Source organism: Mustela lutreola, chromosome 7 (assembly GCF_030435805.1).
Source record: "Mustela lutreola isolate mMusLut2 chromosome 7, mMusLut2.pri, whole genome shotgun sequence".
Lineage (NCBI taxonomy): Eukaryota > Metazoa > Chordata > Mammalia > Carnivora > Mustelidae > Mustela > Mustela lutreola.
The window spans coordinates 8877361-8893311 of record NC_081296.1 but is presented as its reverse complement, the minus strand read 5'-3'; the positions used below and the strand labels follow the sequence as shown (position 1 = coordinate 8893311).

General features: G+C 54.2%; 1 protein-coding gene across 2 annotated transcripts; it reads right to left on the bottom strand.

Moving 5' to 3' along the window:
• Nucleotides 1–1705: 1705 nt before the first annotated feature.
• On the bottom strand, nucleotides 1706–14511 carry PLIN1 (perilipin 1). Of its 2 annotated transcripts, none has more exons than XM_059180009.1 (9): nucleotides 14297–14511; nucleotides 13574–13632; nucleotides 10518–10722; nucleotides 8840–8922; nucleotides 7262–7526; nucleotides 6779–6951; nucleotides 4858–5049; nucleotides 4184–4429; nucleotides 1706–3260 (listed from the first exon to the last, which is right to left on the bottom strand). In XM_059180009.1, exons 2-9 carry the CDS (start codon nucleotides 13619–13621, stop codon nucleotides 2913–2915), a joined length of 1560 nt encoding a protein of 519 aa, XP_059035992.1. In that variant the 5' UTR covers nucleotides 13622–13632; nucleotides 14297–14511; the 3' UTR covers nucleotides 1706–2912. The 2 variants fall into 2 exon arrangements, with proteins under 2 accessions (XP_059035992.1, XP_059035993.1); XM_059180010.1 differs by lacking the exon at nucleotides 14297–14511 and adding an exon at nucleotides 14134–14286.
• Between the last annotated feature and the right edge of the window lie 1440 nt (nucleotides 14512–15951).

Genomic DNA, 15951 nt, shown 5'->3' with positions numbered 1-15951 from the left:
TTTGAGAAACACAATAAACAACGTTCAACGTCTTTGCTAATCAGGGACTTAAATCCACAACGAGATACTATTTTATCCATTCCAGATTTGTAAAAATGAGAAAACTAGACAATATCAAATGTTGGTGAAAATGTTGAGTAAGAGGACCCATATGCAGATGACTCTTGAATGATGGGGGGGGGGCGTGCGGGGGCGTCCACCCTCCTGCGAAGTTGGAAATCCGTGTGTAAGTTTTGACTCCCCAGAAATGTAACTACTGTCGACCAGAAGCCTTGCCCAATCAATTGATAAATATTTTGTATTCTATATGTCTTATACACTGTATTCTTATAATAAAGTAAGCTAGAGAAAAGAAAATGTTATTAAGAAAGTCATAAGGAAGAGAATATACATTTACAGTACTAGACTGTATTTATAAAAAAAAAAAATCATGTATCTGAGGACCTGCACAGTTCAAACCTGTGTTGTTCAAGAGTCAACTGCATTTCTGGCGAGAATGCAAACCAGAACAACCTGGTTGGAGGATAATTTGGCAATATCCAGTGAACAAGAACACACTTTATGACTTAGCAATCCCACTCAGTCCTATTCCCCAAGAAACTCGTAAGAATGTTCATTGCCAAAATTACAGAATAGTAGAAATATGGAGGGGAGCCCTCCTGGCTCAGTTGGTAGAGCACGTGATTCTTGATCTCAGTCATGAGTTCAAGCCCCACATTGGACATAGATCCTAGTTTTTATTTTTTTTAAGATTATATTTATTTATTTGACAGAGAGAGAGATCACAAGTAGGCAGAGAGGCAGGCAGAGAGAGAGGAAGGGAAGCAGGCTCCCTGCTGAGCAAAGAGCCCGATGCGGGGCTCGATCCCAGGACCCTGGGATCATGACCTGAGCTGAAGACAGACAGACAGACGCTTCCCCCTCTCTCTCCGCCTGCCTCTCTGCTACTTGTAATCTCTGTCAAATAAATAAAGTCTTAAAAAAAAAAAAAAAAAGACAGCCATGGTTAATGGTCCCTCTACCCAGATCACACTCTCTCCCCCAGGAAACTCCTGGGGGTGGCATGGACTGTAGAGGTGGGGTGGGGTGCCCAAGGCTAGCTAAGAGTCCTGGCCATGTCCACCCACGCATGTCCATCTTCAGATTCCAAACCCAAGCATCAAGGACAAGGAACTCATTACATCAGAGTCAGTTTCAGGAAGCTGGGCTTTCAGCTATGCAGCAGAGTGGGGGCCGAGAGGGTCCTCATGGTCTGAGGGGAGCCAGTGAGGGGTGTGTACCTGGACATTTAAAAGGACTGACGGTGGGGCGCCTGGGTGGCTCAGTGGGTTGGGCCGCTGCCTTCGGCTCAGGTCATGATCTCAGGGTCCTGGGATCGAGTCCCGCATCGGGCTCTCTGCTCAGCAGGGAGCCTGCTTCCTTCTCTCTCTCTCTGCCTGCCTCTCAATGTACTTGTAATTTCTCTCTGTCAAATAAATAAATAAAATCTTTAAAAAAAAAAAATAAAAAAAAAAAATAAAATAAAATAAAAGGACTGACGGAGTTGGAGCGATTATCTGCGCAGCTGCCAATGACGATAACAAGAAAAACGGAGTTGGTTGGAAGGCTACTTGGTGTTATCTAACAATATTTAAAATGCACAGCATGCGATGGTTCCATGTTACAAATTTCTCCTATAGATATACCTACACAACTGCACAAAACATTTTGTATACAGACATTTATTGTAGCACTATTTGCCGGACCAAATAAAAGGAAACAACCTTAAAGTCCACCACTAGGGAACCAGGTAAATCAAAGATAGAATATCTACATTTTGAAGCACTTACTACATGGCCATTAAAAAGAGCAAGGAGGGAAAAAAATAAAAAAGAGCAAGAAGGACTTACCGCGCAGATAAACAAAGATCTCTAAAATGTATTGTTAAGTGAGGAAAGCAGGATCACATCGCACAGCTGTGTGAACAAGGTGGGCTTGCCCATGCCCAGCCTGGACCTGGAAGGCTATCCGAGAGACTGACAGCACCGGGGTTTTTGTGACGGGGAACTGGGGAACTCAGTAAGGAAGATACACATTCTTTTGCAATATTTGAATGTTTAAATTGTACTTCTGCATTCTCTATATTTACCAAATATTGACATTTTCAGAAATAGGACTTGGAATGAAGTGTAGCTATTACAGAGTCCATACAGGTGTCTATGTAGCTGTGACTTTATAAGGTGAAGGCCACCATCGTCGTCCCCCGACACTGGGGGCGCCGGCATTCAAAAGTCAGCGGAAGAGTGAACGTACGGATGGAAGGCCTGAAGGATGCAAACGGCAGTGTGGATGTGAGCCAGGAGGTGGCGCTAGAGAGCCCAGGCCCGGACTTAACCAGAGAAAAGTACCCGGTATTCGGAAAGGGGGGCTCATATTTATATAAACATAAAACAGCTTTTGCACCTCATTGTCGCGCCCTTCAAAGTAGTCTGCTGAGCCTGGATACTCAGAGGAATCGCTGAGCTCGGGCCTTAAACATATGTCAGAGACTCCTGCTTAATCTCTGCGGACAGAGGATGGCTCTAATTTTGGGAAAACATTCAGATCTCATTTGGCCACATGTTTGGTTAAAGAAGCGAGAGATCAAGTCGGGCAATTAATTCTTTGGTTAAAAGAACAAAACAACAAGGCAGAGACTCAAAGCAAGCTGCTGCTCTGACGCTTCTTAAAAAGAGGTTCTGACGGCTAAGCCCGAAAACGGTGCTAGAAAGATAATATGTGCCTCGGGGGCGCCGCGGGAACGCGACTCGGGTTCCCAGGGGACAGCTTGGAAGAGGTCACCGCTCCCTCGGAGGGGCGGGCTCTGTTTCTATGCGGAGAATGGGTCCAGGCCTCGCCCTCGGGGCGGCGGCAGCCGGGCAGAGGCGCGGGGCTCAGCTCTTCTTGCGCAGTTGGCTGTACTGCGCACGGCCCAGGATGGGCTCCATGACGCTGGGCCGGAAGAAGCTGTCGCTGACCCTGCGCCTTGGCTTCTCGCGGGCCACCGCCGGGAAGGCCGGGCGCAGCGCGGGGGGCGCGTCCACCCTGTCCTCCGGCGCTGGGCTGGGGGGCGCCCCGGGGCTGCGCGCGGGCCGCAGGCTGCCGCGGGGCTGCGAAGGACGCCGCGCGGGCTCCGGGCCCACGGGCGGCACCCCAGACGCCCTGCGCTCCGCCTCCTGGCGCACCACCTCTTCAATGTCCCGGAATTCGCTCTCGGGCTCCATCAGGGACAGCCTGGGGAGCTGAGGGACCAGCAGCTGTGTTAGGGCCCCAGCCTGGCCCTCGTCCCTGCCTCTGCCACCCACCGCTTCTCCGGACCCCTCGCATGCACCCCTCCCAGGAACGGCCTTCGGAAGGCGCAGCCTGGGGTGTGGGGCAAAGAAGCAGGGGAGACATCTTGCCCTCTCCAATGGTCTCCTCGGTCCACACCCCCAAGTTAAAGCAGGCAGCCCCCTCCCAAAGTGCCTGGACCCCTCGGGTCGCCCTCAGGGCTCGCTCCATGGAAAAGCAGCGGATTTCCTGCCAGAGCTGTGCGCTAAGCACAACCCACCCGCTGTCCCAGCCACGGTCAGGGGACCCATGCCTGGCCCTGTCTGGAGCCCAAGGAGAACAAGCTGGCAGCCAAGACCCCCGCCGGCCTCTGGGAAATGAGTAACTGAGTAAGCCCCGCCCCCTCAAGGGGTGGGGTCCTGAGTGGGCCTTCCGGAGCCTGCGCAACCTGTAATTCACTCTGGGAGGAGGCCAAGGGACTGCTAGAGGGGCAGTACTGCTGTCTCTTGGGTTTTTCCTGTTGTTAATAGGTGATAGGATTGGGATGGGGCAGCAGCTGTGCCCTGGAATAGAGCCCGCCTCCCAGGGTGTCCTGGAAGCCTCCAGGCAGCAGCATGCAAACCCCCCACCCCCAGGTGAGGGTTGGGCCAACTGGGGACCCTCAGACTGATGGTCAGAAGCAGGGGCTGTGGGGAAAGGTCTCAGGCTAGGGCCACTGTGTCTATACTCTTGGGGCTGGCAAGCGCCTCCTACTAAGGCCACAATTTGTCAAAATGTTTCTGGGGCGCTGAGGATCAGAAGAACCACACCAAGATTAGGGAAAGGAGGACCACTGCAGCCCCTTGGGTCAAATCTGCTTTCCCCGTCCTTCCCAGGCCGCTGTAGTGGGACTCACCGGCACGTAGTGGACCACCGTGTCGACCACGTTGTCAGTGACGCCCTTCAGGGCATCTGACAGGGACATGGCCCTCCCCTTGGTGGAGGAGACAGCGCTGGCCGGGGCAAGGCCAAGCATCCTCGCTGCCGAGCCCAGCACCGCCGCAGGAGCCCAGGTAACAACGGAGATGGTGCTCTGGACCGCCTTCTGCAGCGTGTGGGCCACGCCGCCCAGGAGGCCTTGCGCGCTGGACAGGGCTGCCACCTGGGGGCCGGAGCTAGGTCAGCACCTACTGCGGCGCGTCCCCGGGCCCGTCTCCAACCCGCGGCCCCCAGAGCTGGAGGGAAAGAACGTGGACACCAAATGGGCGAAACTGTTTGCCGATTTCTTCCCAGCTGTGTGGCCTTGGGCAGGTCACTTGCCCTCTCTGGGATTGCTTCTTCCTGGGCACCATGGGGATGATAGTCTCCGCCCTGCCTGCTTTCTGGGGGCGAGGGTCAGCTGAGAGAAGGGCATGGAAGTGCTTAGCAGGCTGTCTGGGGGGGTCCGATGAACGGCGCATGTGTGCTACGTCTCTGGGTCTGGGGGCGCAGACCCGTGTTTCACCCCATGCCTCCGCTTCGCGCCCCTCGAGGGGACCGTGGGACCTTGCGGCATCTGCGCCCCCACTCAGCCTCTGTTCGCCCCCTTACCTCGTTGAGCTGGTTCTCCTCCGTGTCCGATTCCTCCTCCTCCTCCGTCTCCTCTCCCTCCGTGTCGGTCCGGTCGTCGTGGTCCTCGTCCTGGGCGGCGGCAAGGTTGTGCAGCCAGGGCACGCGCACCTCACTCCGCCGCCGCGACACCACCTGCATGGCGGCCGATGCGCCCCACTGGGCCAGACTGCTCTGCGGGATGGGCGGGGGGGATGGGGGACGTGAGCTGCGCCCCCGCACACCTGCATCCCCCGATGGGGGGTGCACCCCTACCGCCGGGGCCAGGCCCCGGCGCACTGTCCCCCAAACTTGACAGTGAGTTCTCACTGACACACCTGGGGCGCACACGTCAGGGGCGTGCAGCTCTGTGAGGTTTCCTAAGCACGCCCGTGTGCAAACTACCACAGATCAAGAGAGAGGCCATTTTCAACACCCTGTTGGTACCCACCACACACAGTCCCTCCGGGGGACCGCATGGGGACCTCTGCCAACAGAGGGTGGGTTCTGCCCTTTGCTGAACTTCACGTAAATAAACTCATGCAAGGTGGCTTCTTCCATGAATAGCGTCTTCTGTTCCACATGGTGCTGCGGACTCATCCGTGCTATTGCACGTCAAGAGCTCCTGCTTGTCACTCTGTGTCATATCCCATGCAGCTCTACCACAACCCGCCCACTGCTGGTGGCGGACGTCCATGTTGCGTCCAGTTCTCGGCTAAGGATAAAGCCCGATAGGAACATTTGGACGTGCCTCTGGGGACACGTAAGCTCTCACTTCTGTTGGGTTGAACTGCTAGGTCTTAGCCGGGAGGGGTGTTTAGACACTCCTTGGAGGTCTCTGAAGATGGAAAATGTCAAGAGGGCCACAGTATCCCAAGGGCAGAAACAGCCCCGGGCAGGTGGGCTAGCGCCCCCTGGAGGCACAGCCTGGCTCACTCCTAACCGGAGGGAGCGCCCCCAACAGGGCTTCCTCATCATATGGTTCCAGGAGACACCTCTGTGTTTGGTGTGAACACGATGCCTGAGGTTGTGTGGTACTAGGCTGGAACACGCGTCAGTTGCAGCCCCCACGGGTGAATGATCCCCCAGGGCAGGGGACAGAAGGGAACCACAACTCTCATATCCCCACTGGAGCCACAGAACCTGCTGACATTTGTTTGAATGCATGAGTCAGGCCTGATGATGCTTTTAAAAAGTGTTATCCAAATGATGGCTGAGAGTGGTTTTGTTTTGTTTGCTGACCCTTAGGCTTTAATTTTTAACTTTTATTTCTTTTATTTCCTTATTTGACTTTTGTTTCTTATAAAAGTTCTTATGAGAAAATCTATTCTATATCTGCTAAAATACATAGTGGGGGGGGGGGTTGGGGTATGGAGGGGAGTTACCCCTTCCTGGGCCTAGAAAAGGCAGTTTTACCTTAGGTGCGAGTAGGATGCAAATTAGAAGCCTCCGGAAAGGAAATGTGAAAACCTGGGGGCAGTCAGGGTCAGGGATGCAGCCCAGCTAGCGTTCTCTCCCCAGCAGAAGGAGTTTAGGGCCTTGCTTACTTACAGGTGACACTCCATGGTCCCTGGATAGCAGCTAGGGGTCTCTGCTCCCTCATAGGTGGGGGGGGGGCACAGAAAGAAACCCCTCTGAGAGGATGAATGCTGGGGTGGGACTCAGAGGGAGAGGGAGAGAGACAGAAGTGGACAGCAGGGAGGACCACCCCAGCAAGGCAGGCTTGTCCTTGGCTCACATCCTACCCTTTCCCTCTCCTGGAAGCCCAGACAACTGGGTCTCCACCCCCTTAAGCCCTTGTCCTTAGACCAAAATTCCCAGCCCAAGTTGGAGGAGAGAATGTTCCTAAGACCAGAGGTGGAGTTGGGTAGGGATGGAAGGGACCCAGACTGGGGGTCAGCCAGAGCTCAGGGCAGACACTCACCAGGGGTGCCACACCTGGGATCCACATGGCCAGGGAGTGGCCCTGCTTCAGCACCCGGGCTGTGGTCTGAAAGGTGTGCCGAGAGAGGGTGTTGGCCAGGGCCCCAACCCTGTGCACGAGGCTTGGCTTGGCTTTGGGGGGCTTCTGGGTCTGCTGGTGTCCTGGAGCAGGCGCTGGGTGGGATTTGGTAGGAAAGACAGGAAAGCCAATCAGAGACAAGAGAAACTGGGGCTGTGTCTAGGGTTGGAAAGTGGTTACGGATCTCCACAAGTCTGCTGGTGACTCGGGTCACTCCCTTTCCCCACTTACCAATGGGGAGAGGAGGCTAAATGAGGATAGTTCACTCTCGAAATCTTGTTGGGCCTTTCCTGCTCCGGGGCCGTGGCTGGCTGAGCCCCGGCTGCCTCTTGCTGATCCCCAGGCAGCATGGGTCCCCAACCCACTTCCCAGGGAAGGTCTGCCAGCCCCCCTAGTGGTAGATACCTGACTCTTCCTTGGCTGAAGGGAGGAGAAAGTCTACCATCTTCTCAACACCACCCAGGGCTAAGTCGGCCCCTCCAGAGGCCAGCCGGCCAGCTCGGGTGTTGGCGGCATACTCGGCAGTGTCTTTGGCTACCCCCCAGGCAAGCTCACAGCTGGCCAGAGCGGCCCCCAGGACCTTGTCTGAAGTGCTGGCGATGGGCACGCTGATGCTGTTCCTGGCACTGCGAAGGCGGGTAGAGATGGTGTCCTTCAGCTCAGAGGCAATCTGGGGGAGATGGGGCAGGGAGTCAGTCCTGTCGGTCTGGTAGGCCTGAGCCTGGCCTCCAGGAAGGCCTTATTTAAAGGCTCAGGGGAGAGGTAGCTGGCTGGCTCAGCTAGTAGAGCGTGTGACTCTGGAGCTCAGGGTCATGGGTTCCAGCCCTACACTGGGCATAGAGCTTACTTAAAATAAAATAAAGGCCCAGGGGAGGGGCACCAATATCTGGGCTCCTTGATTTATCTAGGCTTTAAAGGGAAAGGGCTCTGATCCTCCCTGTGCATGGATCTCTTGGTTTCTCTGCGCCCCACTTCTGCCTGGCAACATCCTAACCAACCTTACCCCCCAAAGGCCACCTCCTCGATGACACCTGGCTTGATATTCGCAGGCACACAAGGCGTCGCCACTCCCACATGCCTCGACTGTCTCGTCTGTCCTTCCCTCAGAACATGCTCCCATTCCCATCTGCGTTTAGGTATTCAGACCTGTGGGTGATCTTCCTACCAGTTCCTTATTGAAATAATTAATCTTTCTTTCCTATTAGTCTGGGAGCTCTTGGGCGACAAAGAGGCTCCTCATCTGGAAAAATGTGGAGAGCACAGGCCTCAGAGCCCAACAGGCCTGCTTTCATGTGGCCTCCACGGAAGGCTGTGCGGCCAGGGAGAAGTCACTAGTTTTCCCATCTGTAAAAGGGGGATACCCACACTGTCCCAGAGGGCTGGTAAGAGGATTAAATGGGAGGCCTCCATAAATCGTACTGTGGCCCCGGGCATAGGGTAGGGCTCAGTAAATCTTTGTGGGTCAGTGAGATGAAGCTCCTTCCCCACAGCACGTGACATGGCCCTTGTCTAGTAAATGCCCAGTGCGTACACAGCTAGGTAAAGTGACTGTTTCAGTCCCATGGTCCGCAGAGGGCTGGATCTTGAGGACCTGAGACTGCAAATTTGGGATCTGATGAGTGTGGCCCATGATCTTAGGTGACTAGAGTTACCCCGTGGCCCGGTGCAGGCTCACCGGGTAACCTGGGGGAGGGAAGATGAAATGGGGGAATCAGAAGCAGAGGTACCCACCCTAGGCCCCTGTTTCAGTTTACCCCCTAGCTTGTGCTTGCTTTCCAGAGAACCTGCCTTCATGTGGCACCACGAGGAGAGGAACGAGCCCACTGTGTGGCCTAAGGGGCAGGCAGCCACCCCCAAGCCCGGAGGGCACTCATCGTAGAAATGAAAGGCTGACACTCATGGCACCATCAGCCTGTGCCCTCTCCTCCTGAGAGGCGGGACAACAGAGGACGGGGCACGTTAGAGAAGACGAAAGGGCCTCACCTTTTCCGGAGGGTACTGGAGGGCTGGGATCTTCTCCTCCAGGTGGTCCAGGCCTCGGCAGGCCAGCTCATTGGCAGCTATGACTAGAAGCGAAGGCCACAGTGGGGTGAGCCACAAGGACCTAGCAGGGGCCTCTGTGCCGAGGAAGGGGCCCTAAAGCCCTCGAGCGCCCCCAGGACTGCTGCCTCCAAAGCACCTTGGACCTGAGCCCCCCGCCAAGCCCTTTGAGCTCCCCGTCCTCTGTGACTCCTTGAGGCCAGGCTGGTGTCCTCGCTCTGTGTAGGAACTCTGGAGTCAGGCAGATCTGCGCTCAGAGCCCGGTGTGTCCCTCTGCAGAGTGTGGCTTCGGGTAAGTCACTGCGTGCCTCAGCCTCAGCTTCCCCGTCTGTCAGATGTGGACTAAGGGTGCCTACCCTGCAGGGTTGTGGTGAGGAGGAAGTGGCAGGAATTCTGTGAATCACCAGCAAATACTGGGCTCCCCTCCCTGTCCTCCCTCCTCTGGGTGAGGTCTGGGGTGAGGCAGGAAGGACGAGGTGTGAGAGCAGCAGCGGCGGCGCCCTCGGATGGGCCTTGTGGGGGTAGGGCCGGCACTGCTTCGTCCTCGAGGTGACCAAGTCCGAGCTGCAGCCGCCAGCCCAGGCCCTGAACTGTCCACGTCCTTCCTTCCAGCCTCTAGGAGTGAGATGATCAATGGCGGGAAGAGGGTGGCAGGGGAAGAGAAAGGAGCTGCCCCCAGAGAGGGGGGCAAGTGCCAGGGGACACAGATGCTTTTAGGGGGTACAGGCTGCTGAGGACAGAGCTCTGCAGTCATGATCACGGAGATCGGTTCTCTGTGCTTTCACACACTCTCTCTCCAGATAGCTCACGTTTCCTCACAACATCCTCCAGCAGAGGGAGGGCCCAGGTGACTTGGGCCATCTTGTGACTCGGCAAAGTGAGACGCAGGGGAATTACTGAAGGAGTCTGTGGGCAGGGAGGCTGGCCCAAGGCGGAATCCCTGGACACCCATAATTCTCTAATCAGGACGGTGGAAGGTTCTAGACTTCTGGGTGCTGCTGGAATTTCCCTCGGCCCTGTCGAGAGCCTTGCCTTGGATGCACTTGGGATGGGCCCAGGGTGATGTGCGGAAGTGCTGAATCACTCTATTATATGCCTGAAACGAACATGCTGCTGTATGTTAGCGATCCTGGAATTAGAGAGGTCGTCCTGTCCCACTCATCCCCTCCCCAGGCTCTGCCGGGCCAGACCTGGTGTCTGCCGCCCCTGCTTCTGTGTCAGACTCTGCCACAGAAGAGCTCCACAGCTGCTGCCAGATTTGGGGCCAAAGTGGGCATCTGGTCTACCACGAGCTCCACTCCCATCACTGCCCACACAGCTCTGCCCATCCCCTCCCCTGCCCGTTTTTGGCCCATCACTGTCATCCCAGGAAAATGTCATCTGGGCTGTAGATGGGACAGCTCCGGATGAGGAGAGACGTAGGTCCACATCTGTACCTGTCTCTACAGCCGTCTATACTGGAGCATCTCTGTCCGTAGAAAAGATCATGTAACGGAATGTAGGTGGTTAGAAACACCACCGGACAGCCAAGAAGGCACAAAGACATGTCAGCAGACAGACAAGCAAGCTCTCAGACAGAAAGACAGACAGGTGGCGGCCTGCCGGTGCCCCGAGGACTCACACTGGGTGGACAGCCTGCGGACCACCGGCTCCATGCTCCAGGCTGCCAGGCTGCTGGCGCCCTGCACGCCCTTCTCGTAAGCATTGCAGACAGAGGCCACCAGCGGGTGGGCTTCCTTGGTGCTGGCGTAGGTCTTCTGGAAACACTCACAGGTGCCACTCACCACCGGCAGCTGCAGGACCCGCTGCAACGCACTCTCCTGCTCCTGGCGCAGAGGGAAGGCAGGCAGGCAATCAAGGGGTTCCCCGCACGCTCCGCCTTGCAGGAAAGCAGCCCCGGGGTCATGGAGCCCGCTGCTGAGGCTAGCCTGCGTCCCGGGGACCTAGGAGGAGCCCAGGCCGCAGCGGTCTCTGGATGGCCCACAGGAAAAGCCACAGGCAGCCTGCTGTGCTCTCCTGGTTCAATCCAGGCTCTGCAGAGCTACAGGGTCACAGCCTCCCTGCCCCTGTGTAGGCTGGTCCCCGGCTGGGGCGCGCTCCCCTTCCCTGCCATACCCTTCTTGTCTGGCAGAACGCAGCTCCCTCGACATGGCTTGAGCATCCCTGCCTCTGGGAAGCTTCTGGACCCTCCTCCCTCACATCAGCCCTCCCCTGGCTCATCTCCACATCCCTCGCACGGCCTGGGATCGTGTGTGTACTCATCTCTCTCCCAGCCGGCTGTCAGCGCTGCGTCCCCAGTGCCCAGCCGAGGGCTGGTGCAGCGAGGCCAGCCGAACAAATGGAAGGGTCGGGGCTGCGCCTAGGAGGGGTAAGCTGAGATCTGCCCAACTGCACAGAATCACAGACGTTTAGGCCTCCGGGAGCCTCTGTAGCCAAAGGGCTTCCCACAGTCTCTCTGACAGGTTTGTATTTTTATTATTAAAAATTGTTTTCCATTTCTTCATTTAAAAAAAAATTTAAATTCAACTAGTTAACATATCATGTGTTACTAGTTTCAGAAGTAGAGGTCAGTGGTTCATCAATCTTATGTAATACCCGGTGCTCATGGCATCACCCTTAATGTCCATAGCCCAGTGACCCCCTCCCCCCACGTTCCTCGCCTCCACCGCAGGCTCGGATTGAGATGCCTCCTGGGATGGACCTTGCCCCTCACAGGGGGGCCCGTGGCCCTTGTTGGACAGCGCCGCTGAGCTGCGATGTGCCTGCACCCGCCGCTCCACCCCTGCCCTCTAGAACAACACCAAGCAAATCTATTTCATCATGCATGCGCTGGCCCTTCACATATCTGAAAGCAGTGTCTGCCTTTAGTGCTCCTTCCTCCGTGCCAAACAGCCCTAGATCCTAACTTGGCTTACTGGCCTGGCCTGGTGGTCCCCTCCAGATATGCCACAGTTTAGTGTGGTCTTTCTTAAGCATATGGCACTCCAAATTGAAGACACCATTCCAAGGGTGGTCTGAGCACATGGGGTATTGTGAACCTGCTACCTCTCATTACTGGGGTGCTGTGCTTTTATTAATGCAGTCATAAAATGAAAATTCAGGTCACCCTGGAACCTCAGTGAACAAACACTGGTCTTTGAGGAAAGAATGTGGGTCCGAGTTCTGCACAGGGAAATATTTACTTGGTGCCATTATGGTCCAGACACTGATGAGGGTGCTTGGGGGACAAGACTTGAATTCTAACAGTGACCCTCTGAAGTCAGTGCTAACACTTTGCCGGCAAGGACACAAAGACCCAGAGATGTGAAGTGACTTATCCAAGGTCACACAGCACTTTGCTGGCAAGGATACAAAGACCCAAGATCACAAAGCACTTTGCTGGCAAGGACATAAAGACCCAGAGATGTGAAGGGACTTATCCAAGATCACACAGCAAGGGTCAGGATTCCGACTCCGGCCTGAAATGGCATATCTGTAAGATTCACTTCGAAATATCGCCCGGTGCGGGAGTAAATGAGAGCGCCGATGAGGCAGGACGGGCCACGGGATTGATAATGGCCGTTGCAGTTAGTGCAGAACATTAATATTCTTCTGTCCGCTCTTAGGACTGCCAAGAATTCTCATGAAAAGTAAAGACAGAAAGCTCCCGAGGTCCTGACTCGGACACTGGAGCTCTCTCTGCAGTTCCCCGGTTCTGCTCTGGAGGCAAGGACCTGGCCTCTTCTCTTTGTAGGCTGAGTTAGGAGACCCATCAAGGAGACTCGTAACAGCAGGCTACCATTTTTTTAGCTTTCATTTTGCAGACAACTTTGAAATTTGAACTAGAAAAAGATTATGACTATAAACAAGGGAATATTTTCTTTAACATTTGGACAGAGCCTTTGGGGGTTGTTGCAGGCAAAGCCACAGAGGGAGAGAGAGGTCCTGACAAGGTGGAAGAGAATAAACCACCAACCATTACGCTGGGTTAACTACGCACTGATTCATTTTACGCCTCTGTGTTCTATGATTTAATATAAAACTTGGTGGTGATTCTGAGTGCAAAAGTTAGCTAAAGCCTAAGTTGGGAAAAGATGGGCATTATATGAGCTCACAGTTTTTAAGTTTCACCGACGATTTGAACTGTGCCTAAATGAGACAGGCCTTTCCTGGAGGGGTCGGGTACCCCTAAACGTGTCACACCGCCCCAAGTCACAGTGAAAACCAGGCTAGACACAAAACCCTGGAAACAATGTTCCTCTAACCCTTTCCCATATGCAGCACAGGCTGTGCATCGTGTAACTCCGAGAGGGGCCGTTCACATGTTCTAGAACACACACAACGCCCCGGAGTGGCAGAATGCAGAGGCATTTGAATCTACATCCTGCCTGGGGGGACGAGGTGACGGCTTCTGTTCCAGGGTGTAAAACACAGTAGTTCCCTTCCTTTCCTTACCCACTCAGTCAGTATTTCTGTTCTTTTCCTCCAAGGTGCTCAGTTCTCGGCAGGCACTCCCCCCATCCTCTAAGAGCCCCCTGCAAAAGGTACTGAGAGCAAGAATAATGACGACATAATGGCCAGTGCGAGGGGATATGATGGAGACAGAACTTGTTCTGAGTCCCCTGAATCTCTCCTCCCTGCTCCTTCCTCCCCCACTCAGTGGTTTCCCCACTTCCCAGATAGGCCCAAGTTACTTACGGGGAGGTCTCCGTCCAGCAAGGCTGGGCCCTTGTTAACGGCCATCATAGCTCTTCAAGCTGCAAAGCAGAGTCCCAGGTCCATCAGAAAGCCCTGAGCTTGAGATCTGCAGGGTCAGTCCCCTACCTCTCATGGTTCTGGCGAGGCCCAGGCTGCTGGGGACCTCCAGCTCTCTCACCAGAAGACATTGGGTCGCGGAGCACGAATGTCACAGACAAGCAGCCACAACCTAGACCCCACTGTGGGGAGCTGCCCCACAGCCTACTTGTTAACTGGAGTTTCTTATAAGGGTTCAGGGTAAGAAATGACAAATAAGGGTAGCTTTAAGAAATAGGGGGTTTTAGATGATGGTAAGGGGTCCCCACATGAGGATCCAAAAGAGACTAAAAGAATTTCAGGTTTAGTCTTTTTTTGATGAAAAAGCTCTGCATCAATTTTTCTCTTCTTAAGCGGGCGTACCTGCCACTCCTTCCCAGAACGCTCAACGAGGAAGCAACTCGTCACTTAAAACCAGCCATTCTGGCTGTGTTCTAGGAAAGCTGGCACCCCAGAATATCTACCCTCCACTCTTGGTCATTCGCCTTGAATCATGTCTCCCTCAGTGGTTTCCCTGCAGGCCTCTTCATCTTCAGGGCAACTCTCAGGGGACCCCCTACCTTCAGCTTCTCTCAACTCTCAAAAACCAACCAGGTAAGGCGGCTGTTCCCAGGGCCCCGCACTCACACGAATGGATGCTGCCTCAGTCCCACACAGCCAGGCTGCCGAGTGGCTCCCCCAGCAGAAGCAACGCCAGCTGCTCCAGGGACACCTTGGGCAACACTGCCAACGCGTCCCCCTTGGAGGGGGGCGGAGAGGAAGAGCGCGTTGGGTCAGGCGGTTGTCATGGTTATTTGAGCCAGGGTCCCCTGTGCACGTCCAAACTTCTGTAGGGAGATTTGAGCAACTAGGAGGAGGACTGCAGAGCTGACAGCAATCCGGCCCCAGGGGAGGGATTGTTCCAGAGCCATGAAATATCAGCTCTGTAACATGTTTCTGGCTCCCAGTTCTCAAAAAACTGTCTTCCAGAGGGAAGGTGTCGGAATATAGGTCATAGAACTCATAAATTGTCAAGTTCTATAATTTTTGGCTCCTTTTTCAGTGTCCTGTGGACCGTTTTTAACCCAATTCCTTCTTCCAGTATTATTTACTATTAAGAGTGTATTTTGAACAGTAAGATTTAAACCCACACAGGAACAGAGTTCACCTGAATGTGCCACTCTTTGATTATTACGATAAATTGCTCTTGGGGTGCCTGGGTGGCTCACTCGGTTAAACGTCTGCCTTCAGCTCAGATCATGATCTCAGGGTCCTGGGATTGAGCCTTGCATTGGGCTCCCTGCTCAGTGGGGAGCCTGCTTCTCCCTCTCCCCCCTGACCCCCATTCCACCCCTACTTGTGAGTCCACTCTCCCTCTCTCAAATAAATAAATAAAATATTAAAAAAAAAAAAAAAAAAGATTGTTCCCCATGAAGAAAAGGACCAGAACTAGGGATTGACTCTAAACTTTGAGGGACCCATTTCAACCTCTGAAAATTGCTAGATTTCAAGGAAGCTTATTGAACTCTACCTGGTCTACGGTGCCACCAGAAAATGCCTCGGGAGAGTCAACTGGACTTTGTTGAGTCTGGAGAAGTGCGCTGACCGGGATCCTCTTCCTGATCAACAGCAACCAGATAACCAAGAACTGTCACCTCTCATCCCTTCCTCAGCAACAAATCACACAGGAGCCCAAGTTCTAGTTCCTGGCTTCAAAGATGATAGAGGACGGTGGTGTAAGCTATAGTTTTCGGATTATCTATCTGTGGTGTAAGCTAGTTTTCGGATTATCTAAGAAGGGCCTTTTAAAATGGGTAAGGGGTTGGGGGGGGTGCATCAGGTTGGCTCAGTCGACAGAGTCTGCAACTCCTGTTCTCAGGGTCAGGAGTTCGAGGCCCATGTTGGAGCTTTATTAATAATAAAATGGATAATGAAGGGACAAAGCTGATTTTCCTTGTTGTTGGTAGAATTACCTCTATTGTTGACTTTCCACTAAGTTGTTGCTGTGGGCAACGGGAGAAAGGGACAAGGAGATGGGGAGATTTCTGACGGATCCTTGGTAATCCTGTACCTGTGATATAAGGCAGAGAAGAGGTCAGATACGGAGAGTCAAACAGGGAGCCTCCAAAAGGAGTTATAAGTACATGATACGTTTAATACTTATTGATCCAACTTCGACTTTTAAAATACAAGACAGTGGGGCGCCTGGGGCGCTCAGTGGGTTAAGCCGCTGCCTTCGACTCAGGTCATGATCTCAGGGTCCTGGGATCGAGTCCCGCATCGGGCTCTCTGCTCAGCGGGGA

Excerpts from the sequence above, each read along its gene's own strand:
- PLIN1 (XM_059180009.1), bottom strand. The coding sequence starts at position 13,621 with ATGATGGCCGTTAACAAGGGCCCAGCCTTGCTGGACGGAGACCTCCCC. Across the intron at positions 7,527-8,839 it reads TCCAGTACCCTCCGGAAAAG|ATTGCCTCTGAGCTGAAGGA; the intron begins GTGAGGCCCTTT and ends CATCTCCCCCAG. Across the intron at positions 6,952-7,261 it reads TTCAGCCAAGGAAGAGTCAG|CGCCTGCTCCAGGACACCAG; the intron begins GTATCTACCACT and ends AATCCCACCCAG.